Below are 22,289 nucleotides of genomic sequence, written 5' to 3' on the forward strand. Positions count from 1 at the left end.
CCGCTGTAACCCCTTCATAGAAGGCCACCAAATTTGTCAGGCCTGACTTGTCCTTGGTGAAGCCATGCAGGCTGTCACCAATCACCTCCTTGTTTTCTATGTGCCTCAGCAGAGTTTCCAGGAAGACCTGCTCCATGATCTTGCCAGGCACAGAGGTGAGACTGACTGGCCTGTAGCTCCCTGGGTCTTCCTTCTTTCCCTTTTTGATAATAGGGGTTATGTTTCCCCTTTTCCAGTCGGTAGGAACCTCACCAGACCACCACGACTTCTCAAATATGATGGCTAGTGGCTTAGCGGCTTCATCTGCCAGTTCCCTCAGGACCTGCGGATGTATCTCATTAGATCCCATGGACTTGTGCACCTTCAGGTTCCTCAGGTGGTCTCACTTGATCTTCACCTACAGTGGGCGGTTTTTCATTTTCCGAATCCTTGCCTTGGCCTTCTGTGACTTGGGCAGCGTGGCTGCAGTCCTTGCCAGTGAAGACTGAGGCAAAAAAGTCATAGAGTACTTCAGCCTTGTCTCTCTCCCGGGTAACTAGTTCTTGTGTTTCCTTCCAGAGAGGACCCACCTCTTCCCTAGTCTTTCTTTTCTCGCTAACATACTTAAAGAAGGATTTTTTGTTTGTCTTAATGTCCTTGGCCAGATTTAGTTCTATCTGGGCTTTAGCTTGTCTAACCCGATCCCTGGCTGCTCGAACAATTCCTCTGTATTCCTCCCAGGCTACCTGCCCCTGTTTCCACTCCCTGTAGGCCTCCTTTTTTCTTTTGGTCATGTCCAGGAGCTCCTTGTTCATCCATGCAAGCCTCCTGGCTTTTCTGCCTGCCTTCCTCTTTGTAGGGATGCATCGCTCCTGAGCTTGGAGGAGGTGGTCCTTGAATATTAACCAACTTTCTTGGGCCCCTCTACCCTCCAGCGCTTCATCCCATAGCCCCATACCAAGCAGATTCTTCAAGAGGCCAAAGTCAGCTCTCCCAAAGTCCAGGGTGGTCAGCCTGCTGCGCACCTTCCTCACTGCCTCGAGGATCTCGAACTCCACCATTTCATGGTCACTACAGCCCAGGCTGCCCTTGAGTTTGACACTGTCTACCAGCCCCTCCTTGTTGGTAAGAATAAGGTCCAGCATAGCTCCTTTCCTCATTGGCTCCTCAACCACTTGGCGAAGGAAGTTGTCGTCAGTGCAATCTAAGAACCTCCTGGATTGCCTACACCTGGCTGTGTTACCCTTCCAACAGATGTTGGGGTGTTTGAAGTCGCCCATGAGACCCAGGGTCTGTGAATGTGATGCTGCCCCTATCTGTCTATAGAGGGCTTCATCCACTCGGTCTTCTTGGTCAGGTAGCCTGTAGCAGACCCCCACTGTAATGTCCCCTGCTCCTGGTTTCCCTTTCATCCTAACCCATAGGCTCTCAGTTGGCTCTTTATCCATCCCTAGGCTGAGCTCCATGCATTCCAGCTGCTCGTTGACATATAAGGCAACACCATCTCCTTGTTTCCCTTGCCTGTCTCTCCTGAAGAGCCTGTAGCCTTCCATGCCAACACTCCAGTCATAGGAGTCATCCCACCAAGTTTCTACGATGCTAATGAGATCATAGCTCATCATCAATGAGATGAGAAAAAGTAAGATAGGTTTTTTCGTCATGTCACATTTAATATGATTACAAACCAATTCGGTGACAGAAGTTGTGACGTGGGTGTGACTCTCGGATGTAAATACTGTTGATTAAAACGAAGCAGGTTGGCTCAGGGCCTAAAGGTGGAGACCGCAGAACTGCCATGGGTTTTTGGAAAGGAGAAAAGGGTCCCTGCATAGCAAGAAGCACTAATGAAATACCAAAGGAGCATTAGGACAATACTGTGGCATCATGGGTGATTAAAATCTCCAGGAAGATGAGATTGTGGTATATAAGTGGTTCCATAAGAAGAGTGGAAGATTCTGAGCTCGTCTAGATATTTATAAGTTTGACTGACCACTGGTCACTGAGGATTTTGGTGGAATTTAGTTTAAATTAAGATCCTAATTCTGTAGCTGTGAAAGCTTCAGGTGAACTCTAACACACTTCCTCTTCCCTCTGACAAATGCTTGATGGGGAGCTTACAGGAAGGTTACCGAGGATGAAGAGGATGAAAAATCCCCTTTGGAAGACTGTTTCACACCTAGGCTTAATGAAACTGGCTTGGAACTCGTTTACTTCTTAGCATAAGCACCTATGTCTTCCCTTGTGGAAGACACCTTGCTGACCTTGCACCCACCCTGCTGAATCATTCCACCAACTTATGATCTCCTTAACATAAGTGGGAGTAGGGTTATTCCCTAGAGGAGGATGGTCTAACTTGTTTCTCATTTATGTGTTTTGAATTTCTGAAGAGAAAAAGTAAAAGGCTGTTATTTAAGAGGGTCTATGGGACAAGGAGAAACTGACCTCACATGTATAGAATAACATATACCTCCATTGGAGGGATCTGTTGTGTTTTCCTCTGGTAGCAGCATTTTTTGCCTTTTAGCAGCTGTAACCATAAAATTAGAGCTATAGTCAAAAGGCCAAGAGCAAAGCAGTCATCTCATGATTGAGAGGGCACCTGGTCTTCAAATGTCAGTACCAAAGCTGAGGACTATGTAAAAGTAAATAGTAAAAAGTAAAAAGTTTTTAATTTGAAAATTAATTTGCAATGATTCTGAAGTGTTTCAAGAGCCTGTTAACTCTTTAACGTTATGTTTAGAGTTTTGAACTACCGCTGTGGTTCAAATGCATCTCTGGAACTTGTGGTTAATCTTTTGTCCACAAATCCATGTCAACCAGGAAAAAAAAACCACTCATCAAGCACAGCTTTACCAGCATAACTCATTGTTTGGATGAAGCACTCCCAACAGCAGAGTGCTTTTGTTGACTTTGCTGATGTCATTCAGAGAAGTTGTGTTGCCATGTCAGGGGAAAAAACTTTCACAGAACGTATAGCGTCTGTGTTAGTTACACCGATGCTGGTCTGTAATCTGAACGCTGTCTGAGGTTTTTGTTTAGTCCTGTCTTTATATAGACCTTCATGTCTGGCTCTAGATTGGTTACTTTACCATGCCTATGCCTTACCTTCAAGTTGAAGAAAATAATGCTTCCTTATCCCTGCCATTTTATGTCTAATTAAATTGTTACCAGAGCTGTGTGTTCTATATATGGTGGGTAGATCTTAATAAATATGTTATTGTTCCCTTTTCAAGATAGAGTTCAAAAGCCACCTGCAACAGGGATTCGGCCGGGCTTATTTTTGTTAGGAGCAATGCCTACTAACAGATCGAGACTTGAGGCTGAGTCTTATAAAAGACTCTACTTAAGCCTCAGATGATGAAACTTGATGTCCGTGGCCAGCTGTAGAAGTTATGTTGCTCCTTGGCTTATAACTTTCTTTTAAAGTGACAGTAGATGATGTAGTTGATCAACACAGGAAGACACTGTGGGTGGGATTCAGCTCACTTAAGGTGGGTTTTCTACAATGTAGACATTAACATCCAAGCTGCTTACATATCCTTCAGTCAGTAAGGAGAATTAGGCCCTTTTAGGACACAACTCATCTTACCTATTCTAGATGCCTGCTTTAGGATGCTGATTTCCTTTTTCTCCCTAGTGATTATAAAGAGAGTCTAGATGTCTAGCTTAGATGTCAGTGTCTAGAAGAGGTCAGGAGAGCTGTCCTGCATGCCTGTAACTCTAGCTGATAGCTGTGTGATACAAAGGAGCATTCAAACAGGGCCCTGCGAGGTGGAACTTTAACAGAAAAAGACGTATCTTTGTCCAAGCAGATGAGCATACCTACTTGTGTTCTGCAGCTCAGAGGAGCTTGTGGAGAAAGAGCTGCACTGATTGGGGAAGGCACCTTAAGGTAGGGTGAGAAGGCAAATTAGAAGCAGTTCAGCATGTCATCCACCTTCTTAACCAGAAGGAAATGTTTTTATGTTTCTGGGAATAAAGAAGACAAGTTCTTGAAACCAAGCTTTATCTGATGGAAGTGGTTAGAACAGGTCTTAGTTAATTCCTATCATTCTAGTAGGTGGAAAACAACCTCATATAATAAATATTATTCTTCTCAAGTAAATCTGTTAAGGTAATGAACTGTAACTCTTAACTTTTTTTTTTTTTTTAACAAGCCTTCATGTGCTTGCCCTAACCTGATGGGGGTGTTGGCTTTCTTGTCAGTGCTACCATGTGGGTGGAACAGCAGTGCTCAACTTTTAACAGGAGCAAAGCTTCATTTTGCATGCTCCTTATCCTGCCAGCTCTGAGATGTAAGGCTGGCAATGAACTTGAGAACCTGGGCAGGTTGAGGCTGGGGGGTTGAATGTTCAGTGAATTTTGTGGGAGGGAGTGGCAGCTGCATTGCCTGCATGTTTGGTCCCAACCTTTTTTGCAGGTACCCACTGTTGCACCCCCGTTCTGCCAGTTGTGACTCTGCCTAAAAATCCACAGCTAAAATAATATGAAGGGAGGTTAAGATTTAGCCCAAACTCCTGTATTTAAAAGATCTGGTATAGTACTTGGATTTGATATAAACTCTCTTGGTCATGTGCTATTAAGAGTGTGACATTTGCTCTATGGTCTCCAATTCTCAGTTTCTGAGAAAAAAGTATATTGGGTAACACAAACAGCTCAATTTATTTTTAGTACATGAATTATTGTAATAAATATCAGGCAAACTAGTGTTTACAAACAGAACGTATTGTATGAAAAAGTGTATTAATTTATAAATTTAAAAATAAGATACTGTCAAAAATGTTTCAAAGTGTATTTGGATTATGAAGTACAGCAATCTTAGAGATGTGAATGAGTGTTTATAGTGAACCATAGGAAGGCTTGCATAATGGACATTTCTGGCAAACAGTTGTGTTTCTGTTTGCAAGCTAACTGCTCTTTCTAGCCTTAGTTTTTATTACTTTTTAAATTTTTAATCATATATAAAAAGCTGGAATTTTGCATTAAACTCAAACATTCACAAATCTTCCTTCCTGTTCTATGTTTACTACTTAGGAGGGAGTAGCATCCCCTACTGATCTAGACCTTGTGATGTCTGATGGATTGGGAATGCGATATGCATTTATTGGACCTCTGGAAACCATGCATCTTAATGCAGAAGGTAGGTAGTTAAAATGATATGAATATGAAGGGAAGGCTTACATTGCACAAGACTCTGGAAATGTGATATAACAAACCAGGTTAGGATTGCTGCAACTATGACTTGTCTCTATCTTTACTGTCATGGTAAGAAAAGGAAAATTTATCTAAAACTTGAGGTTGGATGGAAGGAAACGGATATTGACTATCATATTGTAACTGATCAGATGAAAGATGACAAATCATTGAAACAGTAGCTCTGTACTTCAATTTTCCAAGATTTGTCCCAGTGCTTTGCAAACAGTGCTGTACCCATAGGTCAGGACTGTCTGAATGTCAGGAAAAGAAAGTATTGAAAAAGTTTATCTGATAATCCGATGTCAACAGAAACTCACTTTATGTAGAGGAGTGCTTCCCCCCCCCGAATTTGTAGCAAAGACAGTGTAAATATCGCTGGTGCTAGCTTGCTTTAAGATGGCTTAAATCCCGAGTGAAGTAAAATTGCTTCTGGCCACAAAATGCTGTGTGTACAAAGTTGACTTGACAAAGCAGTCAAGTAACAGTTCAACATCTGACTTGCATGATCAAGACAGATTTTTATATGCTTTCAGAATAGTATACATGAATCCTAGCTAAATAAAAAGGGAATTGCATAAAATTAAATAAAATTACAGATCAGGATTACAAAGGTTTGAATGTAACAAAACACATAAACTTCAAGAAGTGAAGGTCAACTAAATACATTTTTAGCTCTTTATATTCTGGGCTCTGTCTTTATTCTGGTTTTGTGAGGTCTCTGACATGGTAGGCCTCTGCTCCATTACTGGATCTTGTAGGCAGTGCTGACATGCCTAATAATAAAATAAAAATAAGAAACTGAAATCATAAAATATCAGTGCACAATTAGAAGTGTTACTTTATGTCGACTTGTTGGTTAGTTACTTGTCTGAAACTTGCATCTCTTAAGGCTGACTAAGCGAGTTTGACATGAATGTGGAATTGTGGATCCTCCACCAGAGTCTTTCAGCTTGTCAGTGTATCAGTAAATTAAATGTCACAGTGTTTGCTTTTGTGCATTGTTAGGTAAACAACATCTGTCCTCCAATTAGAGGCACCCTCCTAAAAGTTTCCCTCTTCTGATCTGTCAATATCTGGCCGTTTCCAGTCCTCTCTAGTGATTTTAGACTTATTCAATATAAACCATGTATCTTCTTTACATAGAACAGAACAGATGCACGTAAGTACTAGCCTTAAGCACAGCAATCTACCTGGAGTCTTGCAGGCTGGGGTTGTCCAGTCCTGCCCTCACCACTCCACTAAGCTGCCATGCCATCCTCTGCAGGAACCGTCCGCGCACAGGGTCTTCTGTCAGAGCAACTTGCTGAACTGCCTCTACTAAAACATAGAACCAAACCAAAATGCTTGTTAATAGCAAAAAAATTTTAATCCGTTTTAGAGATCAAATCATGCTTGTGAATCCTTTTTTTTTAATCCATGTTTTAGACTCCTTAATCCTTATTTACAATGTTTACTTGAGATGAATGGAATTGTATATGTCATCTGGGTTGGTTTTGATGGTCTTCCTGGAGTGCCCTTTGGCATTTAATGCGCTCTATCATGATCTAGCTTAGCTTCCTCCCTCCCATCAGCAAGTAGTCATTGTTACAAAAACACTTCTGAAATTTCCCATCTCAAACCAGTTTTATGTAACATATGCACCCGGTAGGTTGCTTATTCATGGCAGGGTTCTAGAACCCTATCCAGCTTCTAGATTTAATGCTGCCGTCTCTTAGGAATTTCAGTATTCCAGATCAGAGGAAGAAAAATTATGAAATATAATCCAAGAGACTGATAAACTGGAAGAGTAGTCTTGTGGTGGGCTTGCAAAATACAAACCCAAAATATACCTGTGGAGTTATTTTAACATTATATAATATTCTCAATTAAAAATACCTTAAAGTAACATCATTGTACACTCGTGGACTGGGTCAGTTACACAAAAGCACCTTGTCAGCTTGTTCAGTAACTTGGATCATGAGAAGTATTGCTTCACTCCCAATCTTCAAATGCATTGTCCCTGAGTCTAGAGCTGCTCCTGTTTATGTGCTGGCAGGCTGACTCAGGCTGTTGCTCTCATCAGAGACGGTTTAAATCAAAACTGCTGATGTCAGGACACTTGATGGCTTATGGTCATAGTTCCGTACCAGTTCCATCTTCTCTTTGGTTGCCCAGTGTTGCTTGACATAATACAGAATAGAACGGACCGCCTCTTGATTGCCCAGGACAACCCGCTCTGATGCATTGTACTAATAGTGTGTATTTTTTATCAGTGGAGGGAAATGGAGGTAGAGATAAGAAATCCCCTCTATCCTGTTTGTTAGCCTGTCTAGCAGCTTCACCAACTTCCCAGTAGCTGCCTTTCTTTATAGCCATAAGATATTAATTACCCACAATCTTAAACTCTCTGTTAATCGGTGAGGAAGGATGGTGGGGATGCAAGGAAGTACATGAGAGGAAAAATAGTGTTATTTGTGGGATATCTTGGAAAATGGATAAGTCTTTCTTCCTGGTTGCTGTGGGGGGTTTGGTGTTTTGGTGGTTTTTTTGGTAAGGGTGATGTGATTTTTTGGTTTTGAATAAAGCATATTATTCCAACAATTTTTTTTCTGACATCAGTGTTATTTCTTTCCCTGTGGGATGTGTACATCAAGATCTTCCCTTGAACTTTCTATGTGCTAATGCCAGGTTTCCCCCCTGTTAATTCTTATGTCGTTTCCTCCATATTCATAAATAGTCCTCTCAAAAGCTATTATCTAGGCCACTTTAGATCACCAGTTAATCCATGCATGAATATTAGGAATTTTGAATATATGGCAGTGAGCCAACAGCCTTGAACATTGGAATAAAATGACAGCGTCAAGTCACTAAAATGAGCAGAAGCAGCAACAGCACTTTGAGAACTGAATTGCAACAAACAGGAATTAAACCCCTTTGAGGGGGAAAAAAGCACATCCAAATTGCGTAATGTTATCATGCTGGTTGTTGGTTTCAGTAAATAAAATTCATGTTGATTTTTGTTTCAGTAAGCTCTGTCTTCTGAGTCTGTCATTTTATGATTTCACATGGCAGCATCACAACAAATGCTGTTGTCTTTTACAAGGAACATCAGTAGACTTCACTAGAGTCATTTTGCTGGTTTACTTATTGTGGGATTACGTTAGCAGACACAATGTCCCTCCTGTATATGTACCTGGCTATTTGTGAATATACTGAAGGTGATCCAGCCTCAATAAGATTGTATCTCCTGAATCTCTTGTTTCTTGAACTGTTAGCTCCTTTCAAGCCCTTGCAAAAAATCATCTGTAAAACCAAAGGCTAGACTATCATATACTGTGTTTTACATGTTTGCAGCAAAAGTTCTTCATATATATTTCATAATTATCTGTCTTAGATCAGTTACTTTATTAGTGGGTTATTTAGTGAGCTAGACTTGGAATTTAATCTAAATATTAGCAGAAGAGCTGGATAGGGGAGGTTGAAGGACCTTTGTTGCTCTTTTCTCTCCTGCATTTCTAAAAACACCATTCCAGGATCATATTCTGCCTATCACTCACTGTGGTATTAGTACAGGTGACTACAGGAGTTGTGTGAAAATTGGGGCTGAGGTATGGTCCCTATAATATAAGTGCAAATATCCGGTAAGCTAGGAGTGAGTCTTCATGGTCAAAATTGTGTTTCTCTTACTGGAAATGGGAATGCTTGCTTGTCGTAGAAGCACCAGCCAGATGAATTAGTTTTGGATGATAGGAACAGAATGATTGTGCTGTATGAAAAGCACAAAACATGAAAAGGAAAGAGCTGGGGAATCATAAGCCATAGTTCAAAGGAAGGAAATTTTTCTTGTCTGGCTAGGCAAAACATAAACATGCATGTTTTCTAACAATTACTGTAGACAGGTATTCTGGCTGGTTCAAAAGCAGCACCTTCTGAAAGGAGCACATGACTTTGCACAGGAATTCTTAATGCTTTATTGCTCAAGTCATAGATGAAAGAACACGTTTTGGTGTGTTACAGGAATTCTTAATGCGTTATTGCTCAAGTCATTATAGATGAAAGAACACGTTTTGGTGTGTCCTTCTCCCTTATGCTAAGAAAAGAATGTGTATGGTCACCAAGTGGCTCATACTTAGGAATTCATCCCAGATCTGATCATGGTCTCAGTTGGGATCGAGTTAACTTTTTTACTAGCAGCTGATACAGTGCTATGTTTCAGATTTGGAATGAGAAATACTTTTGATAGCACACTGGTGTTTTTAGTTGTTGCTAGGCTGTCAAGGCCTTTTCTGCTCCTTATATTGCCCTGCCAATGAGTAGGCTGGGGGTGCACAAGAAGTTGGGAGGAGGCACAGCCAGGATGGCTGACCCCAACTGACCAAAGGGATATTCTGTACCATGTGACATCATGCTCACTATATAAAGCTGAGAGAAGAAGAAGGAAGGGGTGGACGTTCGGAGTTATGGCATTTGTCTTCCCAAGTAACCATTATGCGTGATGGAGCCCTGCTTTCCTGGAGATGACTGAACACCTGACTGCCGATGGGAATCGTAGAATTGGTTTGGTTGGAAGAGACCTTTAAGATCATCAAGTCCAACCGTTAACCTAGCATTGCCAAGGTACCACTAAACTATGTCACTAAGTGCTACATCTACAAGTCTTTTAAGTATCTCCAAGGATGGTGCCTCAACCACTTCCCTGGGCATCCTGTTCCAATCTTTAATAACCCTTTTGGTGAAGAATTTTTTCTTAATATCCAATCTAAACCTCCCCTGGCACAACTTGAGGCTATTTCATCTTGTCCTATTGCTTGTTACTTGGGAGAAGAGAGCACCTCTCTACAACCCCACCTCTCTACAACCTCCTTTCAGGTAGCTGCAGAGCAATAAAGTCTCCCCTCAGCCTCCTTTTCTTCAGGCTGAACATCCACAGTTCCCTCAGCTGTTCCTCATAACACTTGTGCTATAGAAGCCTCACCAGCTTGGTTGCCCTTCTCTGGACACGCTCCAGCACCTCAGTGTCCCTCCTGTAGTGAGGGGCCCAAAACTGAGCACAGTGCTCAAGGTGTGGCCTCACCAGTGATGAGTGCAGAGGGACGATCACTTCCCTAGTCCTTCCTGCTGGCCACGCTATTTCTAATACAAGCAGTGAATGAATTTCTTGTTTTGCTTTGCTTGTGTGCGCAGCTTTTGCTCTACCTATTAAACTATCTTTATCTCAACCCACGAGTTTTTCCTCGCTTTTCTGGTTCTCTTCCCCCATTGCAACTGGGGGGAGTAAGCAAGCGGCAGCGTGGCTCTAGCTGCTCGCTGGGGTTAAACCACGATACTGATCTAACAAAAGAAGTGGTTTATATTAACTCAGTTTAATTCCTTGATCCAGCTCACAGCAGTCCTGCACAAATACTCGTGCATTGCTGTTGAGATGGTAACACCGGGACAGCAAGAATAAAACTTTCTTTGGTGCTACCGCTGTCTTAGGGTAGTTGAAAGTATTCATGCAACTATAGTCTAAGTGAATTCATATGGGAATTAATGTAGAGTAGCAAGCGTCCTGTGGATTCACACCCTAACTAAAAGCATGCATCTGTGTTCAGACACACCCTCGATGAAGATAGGATTACATTTAGAAAGTTTTCCTTGGAGCTGTAATGTCTAGAAATGTAATCCCTCTATCAGCAAAACAAAGAGTTCGGGACTTTTTTTTTCTCTGAACATAACCTAACCATGACAGATTCCTCCATGATGTTCCTGAAATATTCCCCTTCTTTTCTATTCTTATCCATACGCATCTTCAGTCTTACCAAGTGCAGCCTTTTCTTAGATTTTACCTGCTAAAATCAACCCCACCACAATCTTTTCAAATTGTTGATGCTATTACATCAGTGGCTTGACCATCTCGCCTACTCTTTGAGTCATTACGGTATCTTATTATGCTGCTCATGGGGTTCAAAGTCATCAAGTTGATACTCAGTATTGTGAGGCACCCTCCGTCTTTGGCATGTTCCCTGTCCTTGCCAGTAACACTTGCTCCTGTCTCTTGTTTTCTCTCACAAACGTCTTCCTTGTTTTGCCCCATGTGTAGTGTCCTTGCCAGACTGGTTTACCAGGTTTGCTTGCTTGCATCCTTCAGCCCTCATGCCTGTTGTCTTTCTTATGAAGAGGAAGGAATAAGACTTAGCATACAAGAAGCTAAGATACTTGAAGATGCTTACATACTATAATGCGTGAACATCCTACATTTTAGACTGTCCTGTTTTCCCTTCTTTTTTCCTACTATTCCTATCACCTTTATGTTTATGAACCTCACTTGTGAAGATGTCTTCTCAGGGCAGTGGAACATTTTATGCATTCTTCTAAACTAAATATCTGTCCTGATTTCCTTTTCCTTCATCAATGCCTTGTTCATCGGGATGATGCAACTAGAGGCATATCACTGATACTCATGTTTGCACCACACCAAGTGCAAGTCCTTCAGCAAAGGACCTGCAAATGCAAAGTGTAGTTATATGAACGAATTCTTGTGGGACAGTTCATTAGCTATTTTGGAAACTGCCTGGACTCATGTTGATGCTAAATAAGCCGCAACTTATTCTTCCTTTGTTGGTGGTATAAAGAGCCTTGCATTTCTTAGATACATATGGGCAGCTAAAGAGCCTTGAATCAATGCCCTTGTCTAGCTTGTGATAACATGTTCCTGTAACTATACTGCACAAGTGAAATGCTAGGTGGGTTTGGGGCTTTCAAGGAAGATAGAGTATTCCCCTTTTCATCTCTATAATCCTGCATCCGCTACTCCCTTAGAATATTTTGTTACTCATTCCTCCTCTTCCACTCTCTGCCATAGTTGTAAACATGTGGTGGAAGGAAGATTCAGGGAACTCCTGCCTTCCCTGGAGGTATTTTTGTTCTGTGTTGATGGTTCTCCAGTGCCTGCTGCAACACCTACCTCCTCCCACAGCCCCTTCCCTCCAACATTGGTGAGATGAGTATGCAAGGAGGATGGAGGTCTAGACAGGGAGACAACAAACCACACAGACAAGAAGAAACTACCATCATTCCTGTGCTGTAAGTTGATACCCCTCTTTCTCTGTCCCAGATGCATCTTCTGTCATTCTTTTTCTCCAGTTGGAGATAGTGGGGTACAGTGTGGCCATGGCAACTGGATACAAGGAGTGATGTTGATTGTTTTTAATAGCCCTATTTGCCATGTTCTTCCTGTTTCACCAGCTCCAAGGAGCTGCCCTGCCTGTCTCACACTGTTTACAGATGCTAATTCTTCCAGCTTAAGCTGCTCCCTGGGCAGTATCAACAAGGATTAAAGTTAAAGGGGTTCTGTCATATTTGTTTTCCATCTTCTTGTCCCTGTGCTCCAGTCAAGTGCTCTTCTTATCCACCTTTGCAGTAGCCCTGATCTTTGAACCAAAAGACTCCTAAGTCTAAAGGTCTGGAGTCAAATATTTGCCAGTTTTGAGTTTGCAGTTGAAAAGCAAAGTGATTTTTGCAGCAGCATTCCCCGTTGCTCAAGTGCCTTCTTGAAGCTGGCAGCATAGTGTTGATCTTGATTACTTAAAGATTGCAGTAGTCTCCACTGACATTTCACACTGGGAGTGCTATCTTGCATTATCTATTTTGAAATTACTATTTTTTTAATCTTTGAGTGAGACCTTGTATATATTCTAACTTTTGGTGTATTTCCTTCACTTGAGACTCAAAAGATTTTGCAGTGTCGAACCCCTGCTTGACATGCAGCATACACGCCTGCATGTTGCCATTTCAGCCACAATGTTGAGATCAACTATACTAATGCTGCTGCTCTTCTCTAGACCTGTAACTTTTTTTTTACCTTTTCCTATTTTGCTGACTTTGCATACGGCTTCTTTTCATTCATACATTGCATGCAGTGAGTAAAATGTATTGCCCAACCTGCATTTGGCATGTCTCTGTTGCTTTGGTGAGCTACACCCACCCAGGAGTTTTCTGGTTCATTCAAGCTGCAAATGAGCTGCCAGTAGGAGCTCAGTTTCCAGGACTAGCTGGCTGAGTGAGCTTTGAAGGCCATCTCCAGCTCAAGAGTTCACATTCACCAGGTAAATAGATCAGCCATGTCCAAGCATTCAGCTTTTACAAGATACTAATGTTATCTCTTTAGATTGAGGCTAGTGAAAAAGATTTCTTGCACACGGTCTTCTCTTACACCTTCTCCTGACTGTACCAGAATCAAAACTGCTCAGTTCTATGGTATTATTACACAAGCTTACCAGGTGGTTGAGAGCTTCCCTGTGACTTTTGGAAAAGTACCAAACCCTAACTATTCAGCAGTGGTCTAGGTGTCATAGACTTGTGCGGGCTGGATAAACACTGGAATAACTGGTAGTTGATACTGCTCTGTTTACGATTTCTTCTGTCAACGATTGCTTCTGTGGATTTGCTTGAATTTCCGTATTTGACTGAATTGCCATTTTTGATTTTGTAACTGTCCAGCTGACAACAGCTGCTGCCCGCAGCTGTGTGTCAGCAAGGTGTATCCAAGTCCACATAGTTCTGCACTCTTCAGCCTCAGACATTTCTACGTCTACCTCTGGGAACTTCGTATGGTGTTGCATGATGTGGGGGCAGACTTTTTCATCAGACTCCTCCCTGTTAGCTGAAAAAGCTCACACAAGCAAGGTGAAATATACATAGCGTTGTCTTGTGGCTGGTGCATGAGTCGCATCCAGAATTGTCTTGGGTTCCCAAGATTGCTCATGCAAAATAGCATATCCCCTCTAGGTTGATCTGGGTTGGCTTCAGGTGCCAAAGTCTGTGAGCCCAGCTGATGAGATGTAACAGGCAAGCACTTATGAGAATGACAGGGTATGGTCAGTAAACCCTGATAACCAGTGGTCCTTTCCAGAGTGTTTAGGGAGAAGGATGGTCTTTGCTTATTCCTTCAGTGAAGAGATAGAATCATATCACAGCCTATTCCACATCCCACAGTAATGCTTCTCTTCCTGAATCTCACTTCCTGCCAGTGATGTTTTGGAGCCCGCTAGGTAATTTGAAGGTTTCTGGCTGTGTGTCAATCAAGAAAATTGAGCAAAATACTAAATTTCCATATAATTAGAGCACCGATATACCTGTATGACCGGCTGACCTCCCTTTTTTGGGTTGGAGAAGGCGAGAACATGCCAGAGTGTGTTCTAGGAATACATATACTCCGTGGGTAGATAACACAAGGAAACTGGCTGACTAAATGCTGATTGGCACACTCTTGGCACCAAATATAGGTCCAAGCTACTTAACAAGGCTGCTATTTTTCTCAGAGCCTCCTTCCTTCTAATGCTGGAGAATGTTTCTAGTCCATTTTTTAAGAGAGTTGAATACTCTCAAATTTCTCCATGTTGCTGTCATGCAGTGGACATGTTCTCTCATTCTGTCCTTTCTGTTGTTTATCTGATGGTCATTGTAACTTCAGAGTGCTAATTTCTTAAAGGAAATTTAATCCTTCTTGAGCACCTGTCCTTTGAAAGTTATTCTGTCTTTGGTCCAGAAACAAGAGAGTTCTCCATACTCTTACTGACCTTAGAGGCCTTTTGGAAAACCTGTACTTCAGCGATTTCAGGCCTGTTGAGCAGTACAAGTGTTGTATATAAGTGTTTTAGTTTATGATTCATAGTTGCCAGTAGTCAGTGGTTTCCTCTCAATCATCTACCATTCAATCTCATCCATTTAGGGTTGGACAGGTGTGACTTCTTTGGTATTGATATCACCCAGTATTACATTCCAGGGAACTGTCTACGAGCTGTTCAGGAAAGAGACTGCTTAATGACTCTTGACCAGAGTTGCATTCTTTTGTGTGGTAGTCAGGCCACCCCACTTACATTTCCTGCATTTTGTGGTTGGATAAGACCATGAACAGTTCAGGTTCATGCTTCTCGGTCTGTATGATCTCCTGAGTCTTCATGGAAGAGTTGGTGACCGTAACTGCTTGCCCTTGTCTTCTGCAGCTTTTTTCTCTTTGCTTTGATAATTAGCTAATAAAAAGAGAGTTAAGGACGCAAATTCTTCAGTCTCTATGGTTCTCAGAAAAGGGAGGTCTTCACAAGCTTTTAGTGGCTATCCTTCTCAGATTTAGGGTGTTCCTCAGGATAATCACATTCTTACTCGTGTCAGCGTGCTTACTGCCAGAGAAGCATTGCTCATTTGCTGTTCTGGTGCAGCTCATGGCTTCTTGATTGATGTACAGTGGGAAAGGCCACCTTATCCTTTCTTGATTATGTGGTAGTTAATAGCACTAAAAATTCTACGAGATATATACGTCTGGCTAAATGACCAATTTCTTTTTGGTGCATTTATCATTCCAGTTCCTCTCTAGTGCCTCAACAGTCATTTTTTTGAGATTCCTACTGGAGCTGAAGGAAGGTGGACCTTTCCCTAATTCAGCCAAGGGTTACGTGACTGCCATTTTACCCATTATTACCAGTTAGCTGGTTCTCAGGTTCTCTGACCACGTGTTTTTTAAGATGTTCACAGCAGGGTCAGCTCTGAGGTCAGACCAAGCTGCTCAGGGTTTCATCCAGTCTTGAAAACTCCCAGAGATGGAGACTGCACAACCTCTGTGGGCAACCTGTGCCAATGCTTGAGTATCCAGTTTGAACCTCTCATTTCAAATTGTGCTATTGTCTCTTGTCCTTCTGCCATCCAACAACTGTAAAGAGCCCAGGTCCGTCTGCTCAATGACCACCCTGTAGGCACTGGGGAGCTGCTGTTAGGTCCCCCCAAAGCCATCTCTGCTCCAGGCTGAACAAGTCCAGCTCCCCCAGCCTCTTGTCACAGGGCAAGTGGTCCAGCCCCCACCATTTTGGTGGCCTCTGCTGAAGCTGCTCCGGTTTGTCAATGCCTTTCCTGTATTGGGGGATCTCCAGTTGAATGCAGTATGCCAAGTAAAGGCGGGTAATCACTTCCTTTAACCTACTGGCTGTGCTGTTAACTCAGCTCAGGATGCTGTTGGCTCTCTTTGCTGCCAGGACACACTGTTGGTTCATATTCAGCTTGTTGCCTACCAGGACCAGAAGTTCTTGGGGTTCACAAGCCTGTGTTGTTGCAAGGAGCTCTTCCTTCTGAGGTGCAGGGTCTTGCATGTGTCCTTGTTAAATTTTTTAAGGTTTTGTTTTGGCTCGTTCCTCTAGCCTGTCTAAGGGCAGCCCTGCCCTCCAATGTATCAGCTGGTCTGCCTCCCCCCGCCTCCCACCCCTGCCCAATTTGGTATCAGTCACAAACTTTATGATCAAATGCTGTTAAGCAGTACAGGTCTCAGGACAGATTGCTGTGGTACTCCCCTTCATTGGCCTTCAGGTACAGCACGACCCCTTAACCACTACCATCTGAGCCTGAGTATCCAACCCATTTTTTTGTCCATCTGGTTGTCAAAGCGTGCAGACTTTAATGTCCTAACTTTGATGCAGGATATCATAGGAGACGGTGTCAAATGCCCTTCTAAAGTTGAGGTACCCGATATCCACTGCTTCACTATTTTCCACAAATATATTGATTTTACCACCAAAGGCAACGAGGTCAGTCAGACATGATTTAGACTATGGTGTACCCATTGGTGACTAGATACTGACTGTCATAATCACTGTCTTCTTATTCCTGTGCCCAAGAATTTGTTTCAAGATGACTTGCTCTTTGATTTTCTCAGGGACAGAAGTGAGATTGATTTGCCCGGATTGTTCTTTTGACCTTTTTGGAAGATGGGTGCAATATTTGCCTTCAGTCATCTGGGGATCTCAAGTGATGAGGTTGATGCATTGACTGGCATGATTTTTAAAATACAATAGAAAGCAGACTTGCAAGGGCATGGGCCATTTCTCTCATATCCTTGGATACAGTCTGTCTCATCCCGTGGACTCGGGTGGGGCTGAGTTCTTGCAGGTCACTGACTAGATTGTCATCTACTACTGATCACTCCTCTCCTCCTTGAACCCTGCCTCTAAGCACAGAGGCATAGGAGACCTTGTCAATGAAGACTGAAGGAAAGAAAGCAATGACTAACTCCGCCTTACCTGTTTCTCCTGTCACTAAATCACCCACCCATTCAGCAATAGGCCCACACTTTCCTTGTTCAGCCTTCTATTACTAATATGACAGTAGAAGCCCTTCTGTTGCCCTTGACATCCTTGCAAGTCTCAACTGGAGCTGAGCTTTGGCTTTTCTGACACCATCTCTACATGCGTGGGCAGTGTTTTTAAATTTCTCCTTTACAGCCTGTCCTTGCTTCCACCTCTTGTGTGCTACCTTTTTGCACTGGAGCTCATCCAGGCCAATCTCTTGATACATCTACTCGTCTTCCTGAATATCAGGATGGACTGTTCCTGCCCTTGGAGCATGTTGTCCTTTACTGGTCTCGCTACTGATGCTGTCCCACAGGCTCTCACCCAGCCAATTGCCCATCTCGTAGAACAGTCCATACATCTGAGCTGCTCCTTCACGGTGATAGCACAACCCCTCCTTATCTTCCCTGTCTGTCTTTCCTCCAGTGTGTGTCTGTCCACTGCAGCACTCAGTTGTGCGAGCCGTCCCACCACACCTCAGTTGCTCCAACAGTGTTGTAGTTGTGTGACCACACATGGAGCTCTCATTTCCCCTGCTTGTTTCCCAGGCTGCATGCATCTGTGCACATACGCTAGAGGTGGACTCCTTCTGCCTTTCTTTTACTTTATTGAGGTTTCTCTTGTACTTTTTACGTTGCGCTCTTTTCTTTCCACTCCCATACACCCCTTCCTCACTTGACTACAGGTTGTAATCTCACTTTTCCGGTGTTCCTAATGTAAAACTCTTCTCACCAGATTGGCCAGGTTTTTGGCAAAGATGCTTTTTCCCCACTTTGTTCAGTGGATCCCATCTCCCCCTACCAGCGCTCAACCCCCAAAGAGGGTGCTGTGGTCATAAAAGCCAAATCCCTGTTGCTAACCCCAGTTGCAATACGTGGTGTTGATCTGCAAGATCCATCCATTCCTCCTTAAGTGTTTCTCCTTCACTGGAGACCAGCTGGGTCTCCATGCCTTTGACCCTTTCCCCCTGAGCTCTGTTGCTCTTGATACACTCCAGGTCAATAAATAAAAGTAACAACAGGAATGTTTCAACTGATATGACACATACCAAACAGGAGGAGAGGAGAGTACTCTCCTGGTGGATGCTGGTCGGGGAAGCTTTTTGCTCTCAAGTAACAAATCATGAGTATATCCATGGTTGTGTACTACACCCCTCACATAGCGTTGCTTGCTGGTATGTAATATTGATTGGTTTTGCAATAAAGACATGTCCTAAATGATTTTTCCATGAACCTTAAAGGAAATCTGGTGCATAGAATCCATTTTTCCTTGATGACAATTAGGTGTCTTAAGCAAAAGAGCACACCTTTTTTTTGGACTCTGATTTAAGGCAGTGCTTGAGCACAGGCAGCCTTACTGAACTTAAGTAGGAATTTCTGTTGAAATGCAATTTTTCACTCTTATTTTTAGGTATTTCAAATTATTGCGAAAGATACCGTGAAGGTATGAGATGTGTTCTGAACACCTTTGGACCAGTTCCAGAATTTTCAGGTGAAATTGAGCAGAAAGTCAATCAGGTAAATATGGAGTTGATAAATACAGTGACATTCAGAACAAAGAACGTTAACTTTTAACATCTGTTCCATTTCAGTTTACTGTTAAGAGGTATCTAGTCCGTATTTCTTGTGTGAATGTGTCCTTTGAATGAAAAGATCAGTACAGAATGCACGTAAGTCCCTTTTCAAAGCCCTATGACAGTGTGAAACTGGGAAAGTGATCTAGCAGCTGAGTAACATTATTACTAGACAGAGGAGTCAACTGTTAACAGCTATGGGTTATTGACATTAAATCTTCCACGCTATTTCTTACCACTTTTGTCCTGTGTCCTCTACCATAATATGCACAGCTCCAAGCTTCCTTTTTTACATGACTTGTCTCCCTGTGTCTTCCTACATCAACCCTGTAGCTTTTTTCTTCTGGATGTTCTTTTTCTTGTTTTTATATACGATACAAACCAGAGCTCCAGTCTGTAATGCGTCCAAATACATGTTTAAGTTAAGCATATTAGCAGTCCGGTAAGGTTACTTGTGTGTTTAAAGATAAGATATGTTTAAGTGCTATGCTGGATTGGGGCCCAGTTTGTCTATTAACATTTCGAAGCCCGCAATTTGTTTATATTCACTATGTAGGCTGTTTTGTATGGTCATAGGAATTAACTAAAGTATTGTTATTTCCTAACTCTGCCTTTTCATAGTTGCCTTTTTTAATGCTTCGCTAAAGAACATGTGTATGTTTAGAATCATTCTTGAATAGCTGTCCATAGATGGAAACTCTGTCTGGAAGTCAACATTTTTGTTCCCTTTTTTTTTTTTTTTTTGTTCCTGCTTATAATAACAATCAATAATAATTTTGGAGTTCTTAATTATTAGAAGCTTTTGATTAGCATGAAACAGTTTGGGTTTCTTTAAGGAAAGCTGGATTCCACTTCAACGTCTGTTTCTGTCTTTCAGTTATCTTTGGTCTTCAATGCCAAAGATAGGTTTGCAAGAATCCTCTTAAGAGTCAAACATTAAACATTTCTTATCTTACTCCTCTGTCCCTCCCCCTGACTTTTTTCTGGAGTGACTGCAACTTGCCAGTCATTGGTAGCAGGTCCAGGTTTTACCCAGTTTCTCAACACTTGCCTTTTAAACCACAGACCGCAGGTGCTATTTTGGCAAAGATCCCCTTGTGATCTCTACCTGCACTCTCAAAACAGCTTTTTTTCTTTGAAAGAAAACGTGTTACAATGTACTAGCTGGCCAGAGCTTACTACCTCTTGTTCCCCTTTCAATGATACATTTAACTGGCACTTCTAAGTCAACTTTGATTACACACTCAGAAATACTTTTTTTTTTTCCATTTTGTTTTAAATATCATTTTTGCGTGCTAACTTGTTCAGACTTCCACCTTGTGTGTCCTCAGATGGTACTGTACTTTCTCTCCCCCATACTCCAATAGACAACAAAAATTATAATTCTGGGTTTGTGATGTGTCTTCCCCTGTCATTTTGATTATAACTGGCACTCCCAAGACAAAATATTTTTAATAAACATGGTATCCTTCATTACATTTATTAGGAGCCAGAAGAGAGATCATAGCTTTAAACACATACACACAGGAATTTGGTTTAGAGCACATTTTTGGCCACATAAATGGCCAGGTTGCCTCCTTCCTATTTAATAAAAGGTTATTATTAAAGAGACTAAGACAGTGGCTGTGTGGGGCAAACCGAGAGAAGAGGCTGATGCTTTGGTGTTTCTGTAGGCATCTTCATTGCCACATTCAACCTTCTCCACTTTCCTTCTCATGGAGGTTAGCTCATTTCCAGTCACCCATGTAAAGAATTAGTGGCCTATTGCTTGTGATAGACTGAGTTACAGTTTGTGTGGATGGTTGCTTGGTCTGAAGCAGGAAAAGCAGGAAAATTATGCTGGTGAGGAACTTTTTATGCAGAACGTGAGATTTAATCATCTTAAATTTTCTGTTCCAGGCAATGTCTGAAAAAATTCCAGCTGTTCCAAAAGTCCTGGATACCAGGAGAAAATGGAGAGATGAATGTCTCACTGGTCTTGCCAAACTGAAAAAAGAAAGGAAATCTGACTGGGATGCACCTTGTCTAACAGGAGAGACCAAATGAAGAGCAGATCTTCATAAAAAGTGGCAATTTTTGGTCATGCAGAAGAGGAGACTGAACGTGCAACCAATGATATGCACAAATGTAGAGGCCAATGAAACATTTGGTCCAAATTTTTCATGACATAATTAATGAATAACTGGAAACAACTATTAAAAAGCAGTTAAAATTTATCAAATTATTATATATATGCATTAGATGTGTAAGCATTAAGTAGCTTTAGCAATATTAATATTGTGCAATGCTAGAACACAATCATGTTTTAAATAATGCATTTTTCAGCTTGCATAGGAATTCAGCACTTGAACAATATTTGCTTATGCAGGGATCTGAAATAGGCAAACATCAGCTGTTTGTCACTGGAGAAAATAAGCCCTCACCCGCCAATCACTGTGACAGCGAGGTTAATTTGTAAAGCACTGACTGTAGATAGGAGAAGGCCGAGTTGAGCAAAAGAGGAGATTCACTGGCTGGTGAGCTGAGACCTCAACAGCAGTAAGGGTCACTTGCAACTTAGCTCTGTGACTGTTCCACAATGTAGGGGAAAGAATAACTCCTCCTTTACCTCTTTTTGGCGCTTCTGTACCTGTATGATGATCTAAGTTGGAGTAAATAGAGCAGAATTCCCCCTTCGTCCCCTACCTTTGGTTCTGTAAAACTTTCCAGAGACCTACTCAGTCTTTAAGATCATGCACTTGATACCCCATGGCTTTGCCCCCAGCTTAAGTCAGGTGTTTGATGCTGGCCATTGGCATTGCTGCATAAATGGGGCATAAATTGGGCAACCTGGTCTAGTGGGAGGTGCCCCTGCCCATGGCAGGGAGGTTGGAACTCGATGATCTTCAAGGTCCTTTCCAACCTAAACCATTCTATGATTCTATGACTCTATGAAATATGTGCCCCATTTTAAGAAATGAAAATGAAAAATAAGAGATTTTGATTTAGTAGCTAGTTTGGAAGACAGTATGGTGTAGTGGATTCGTCTGGACTTTCTCCCAGGCTACTCCGTTACTTCTCCCAGGCTACTTCAGTCCACCTCTCTGTTGCCATGCCTATTTGTACATTGTCTGAAGAAAGGAGTGCTTCTTCAGGACTCAGCTGTTCTGAATTTAACAGCTGTAGCTGAAGGGACCCCAGGTATCTGCTGTTTTGCTCCCCCACAGAGGGAACGGTGCAGTGGATTAGATGTAGCATTTATGCTTTACCGCTGCCCTTCCTATGGAGACGCACCATCTCCTCCGCATACAAGGACACAGTATACACCTGGAAGTAGTAATATCCTCAGTTGCTGCAGTGGCGTGTTTTGGTCCACAGCAGCCAAGGTGTTATTACGAATTTATGTACCCTGTAATATAGTTGGACTTTGATCTTAGCTGGAACCTTGGGGCAGTATTGTTATGCAGATAGGAAGAGTAATTTGAAACAGT

At 42.2% G+C, this 22,289-nt stretch overlaps 1 protein-coding gene across 1 annotated transcript in view; it reads left to right on the top strand.

Moving 5' to 3' along the window:
- Nucleotides 1-21,409, top strand: part of CRYL1 (crystallin, lambda 1) — a 62,000-nt gene extending 40,591 nt beyond the window's left edge. Inside the window, exons 7-9 of the mRNA XM_009890648.1 lie at nt 5,014-5,119; nt 18,657-18,763; nt 20,719-21,409. Coding sequence (XP_009888950.1) covers nt 5,014-5,119; nt 18,657-18,763; nt 20,719-20,865 — 360 coding nt within the window. The 3' untranslated portion in view covers nt 20,866-21,409. The remainder of the gene's footprint in view (nt 1-5,013; nt 5,120-18,656; nt 18,764-20,718) is intronic.
- Nucleotides 21,410-22,289: the final 880 nt, after the last annotated feature.

The sequence above is a fragment of the Charadrius vociferus genome, unplaced genomic scaffold (assembly GCF_000708025.1).
Source record: "Charadrius vociferus isolate BGI_N301 unplaced genomic scaffold, ASM70802v2 scaffold278, whole genome shotgun sequence".
Classification (NCBI taxonomy): domain Eukaryota; kingdom Metazoa; phylum Chordata; class Aves; order Charadriiformes; family Charadriidae; genus Charadrius; species Charadrius vociferus.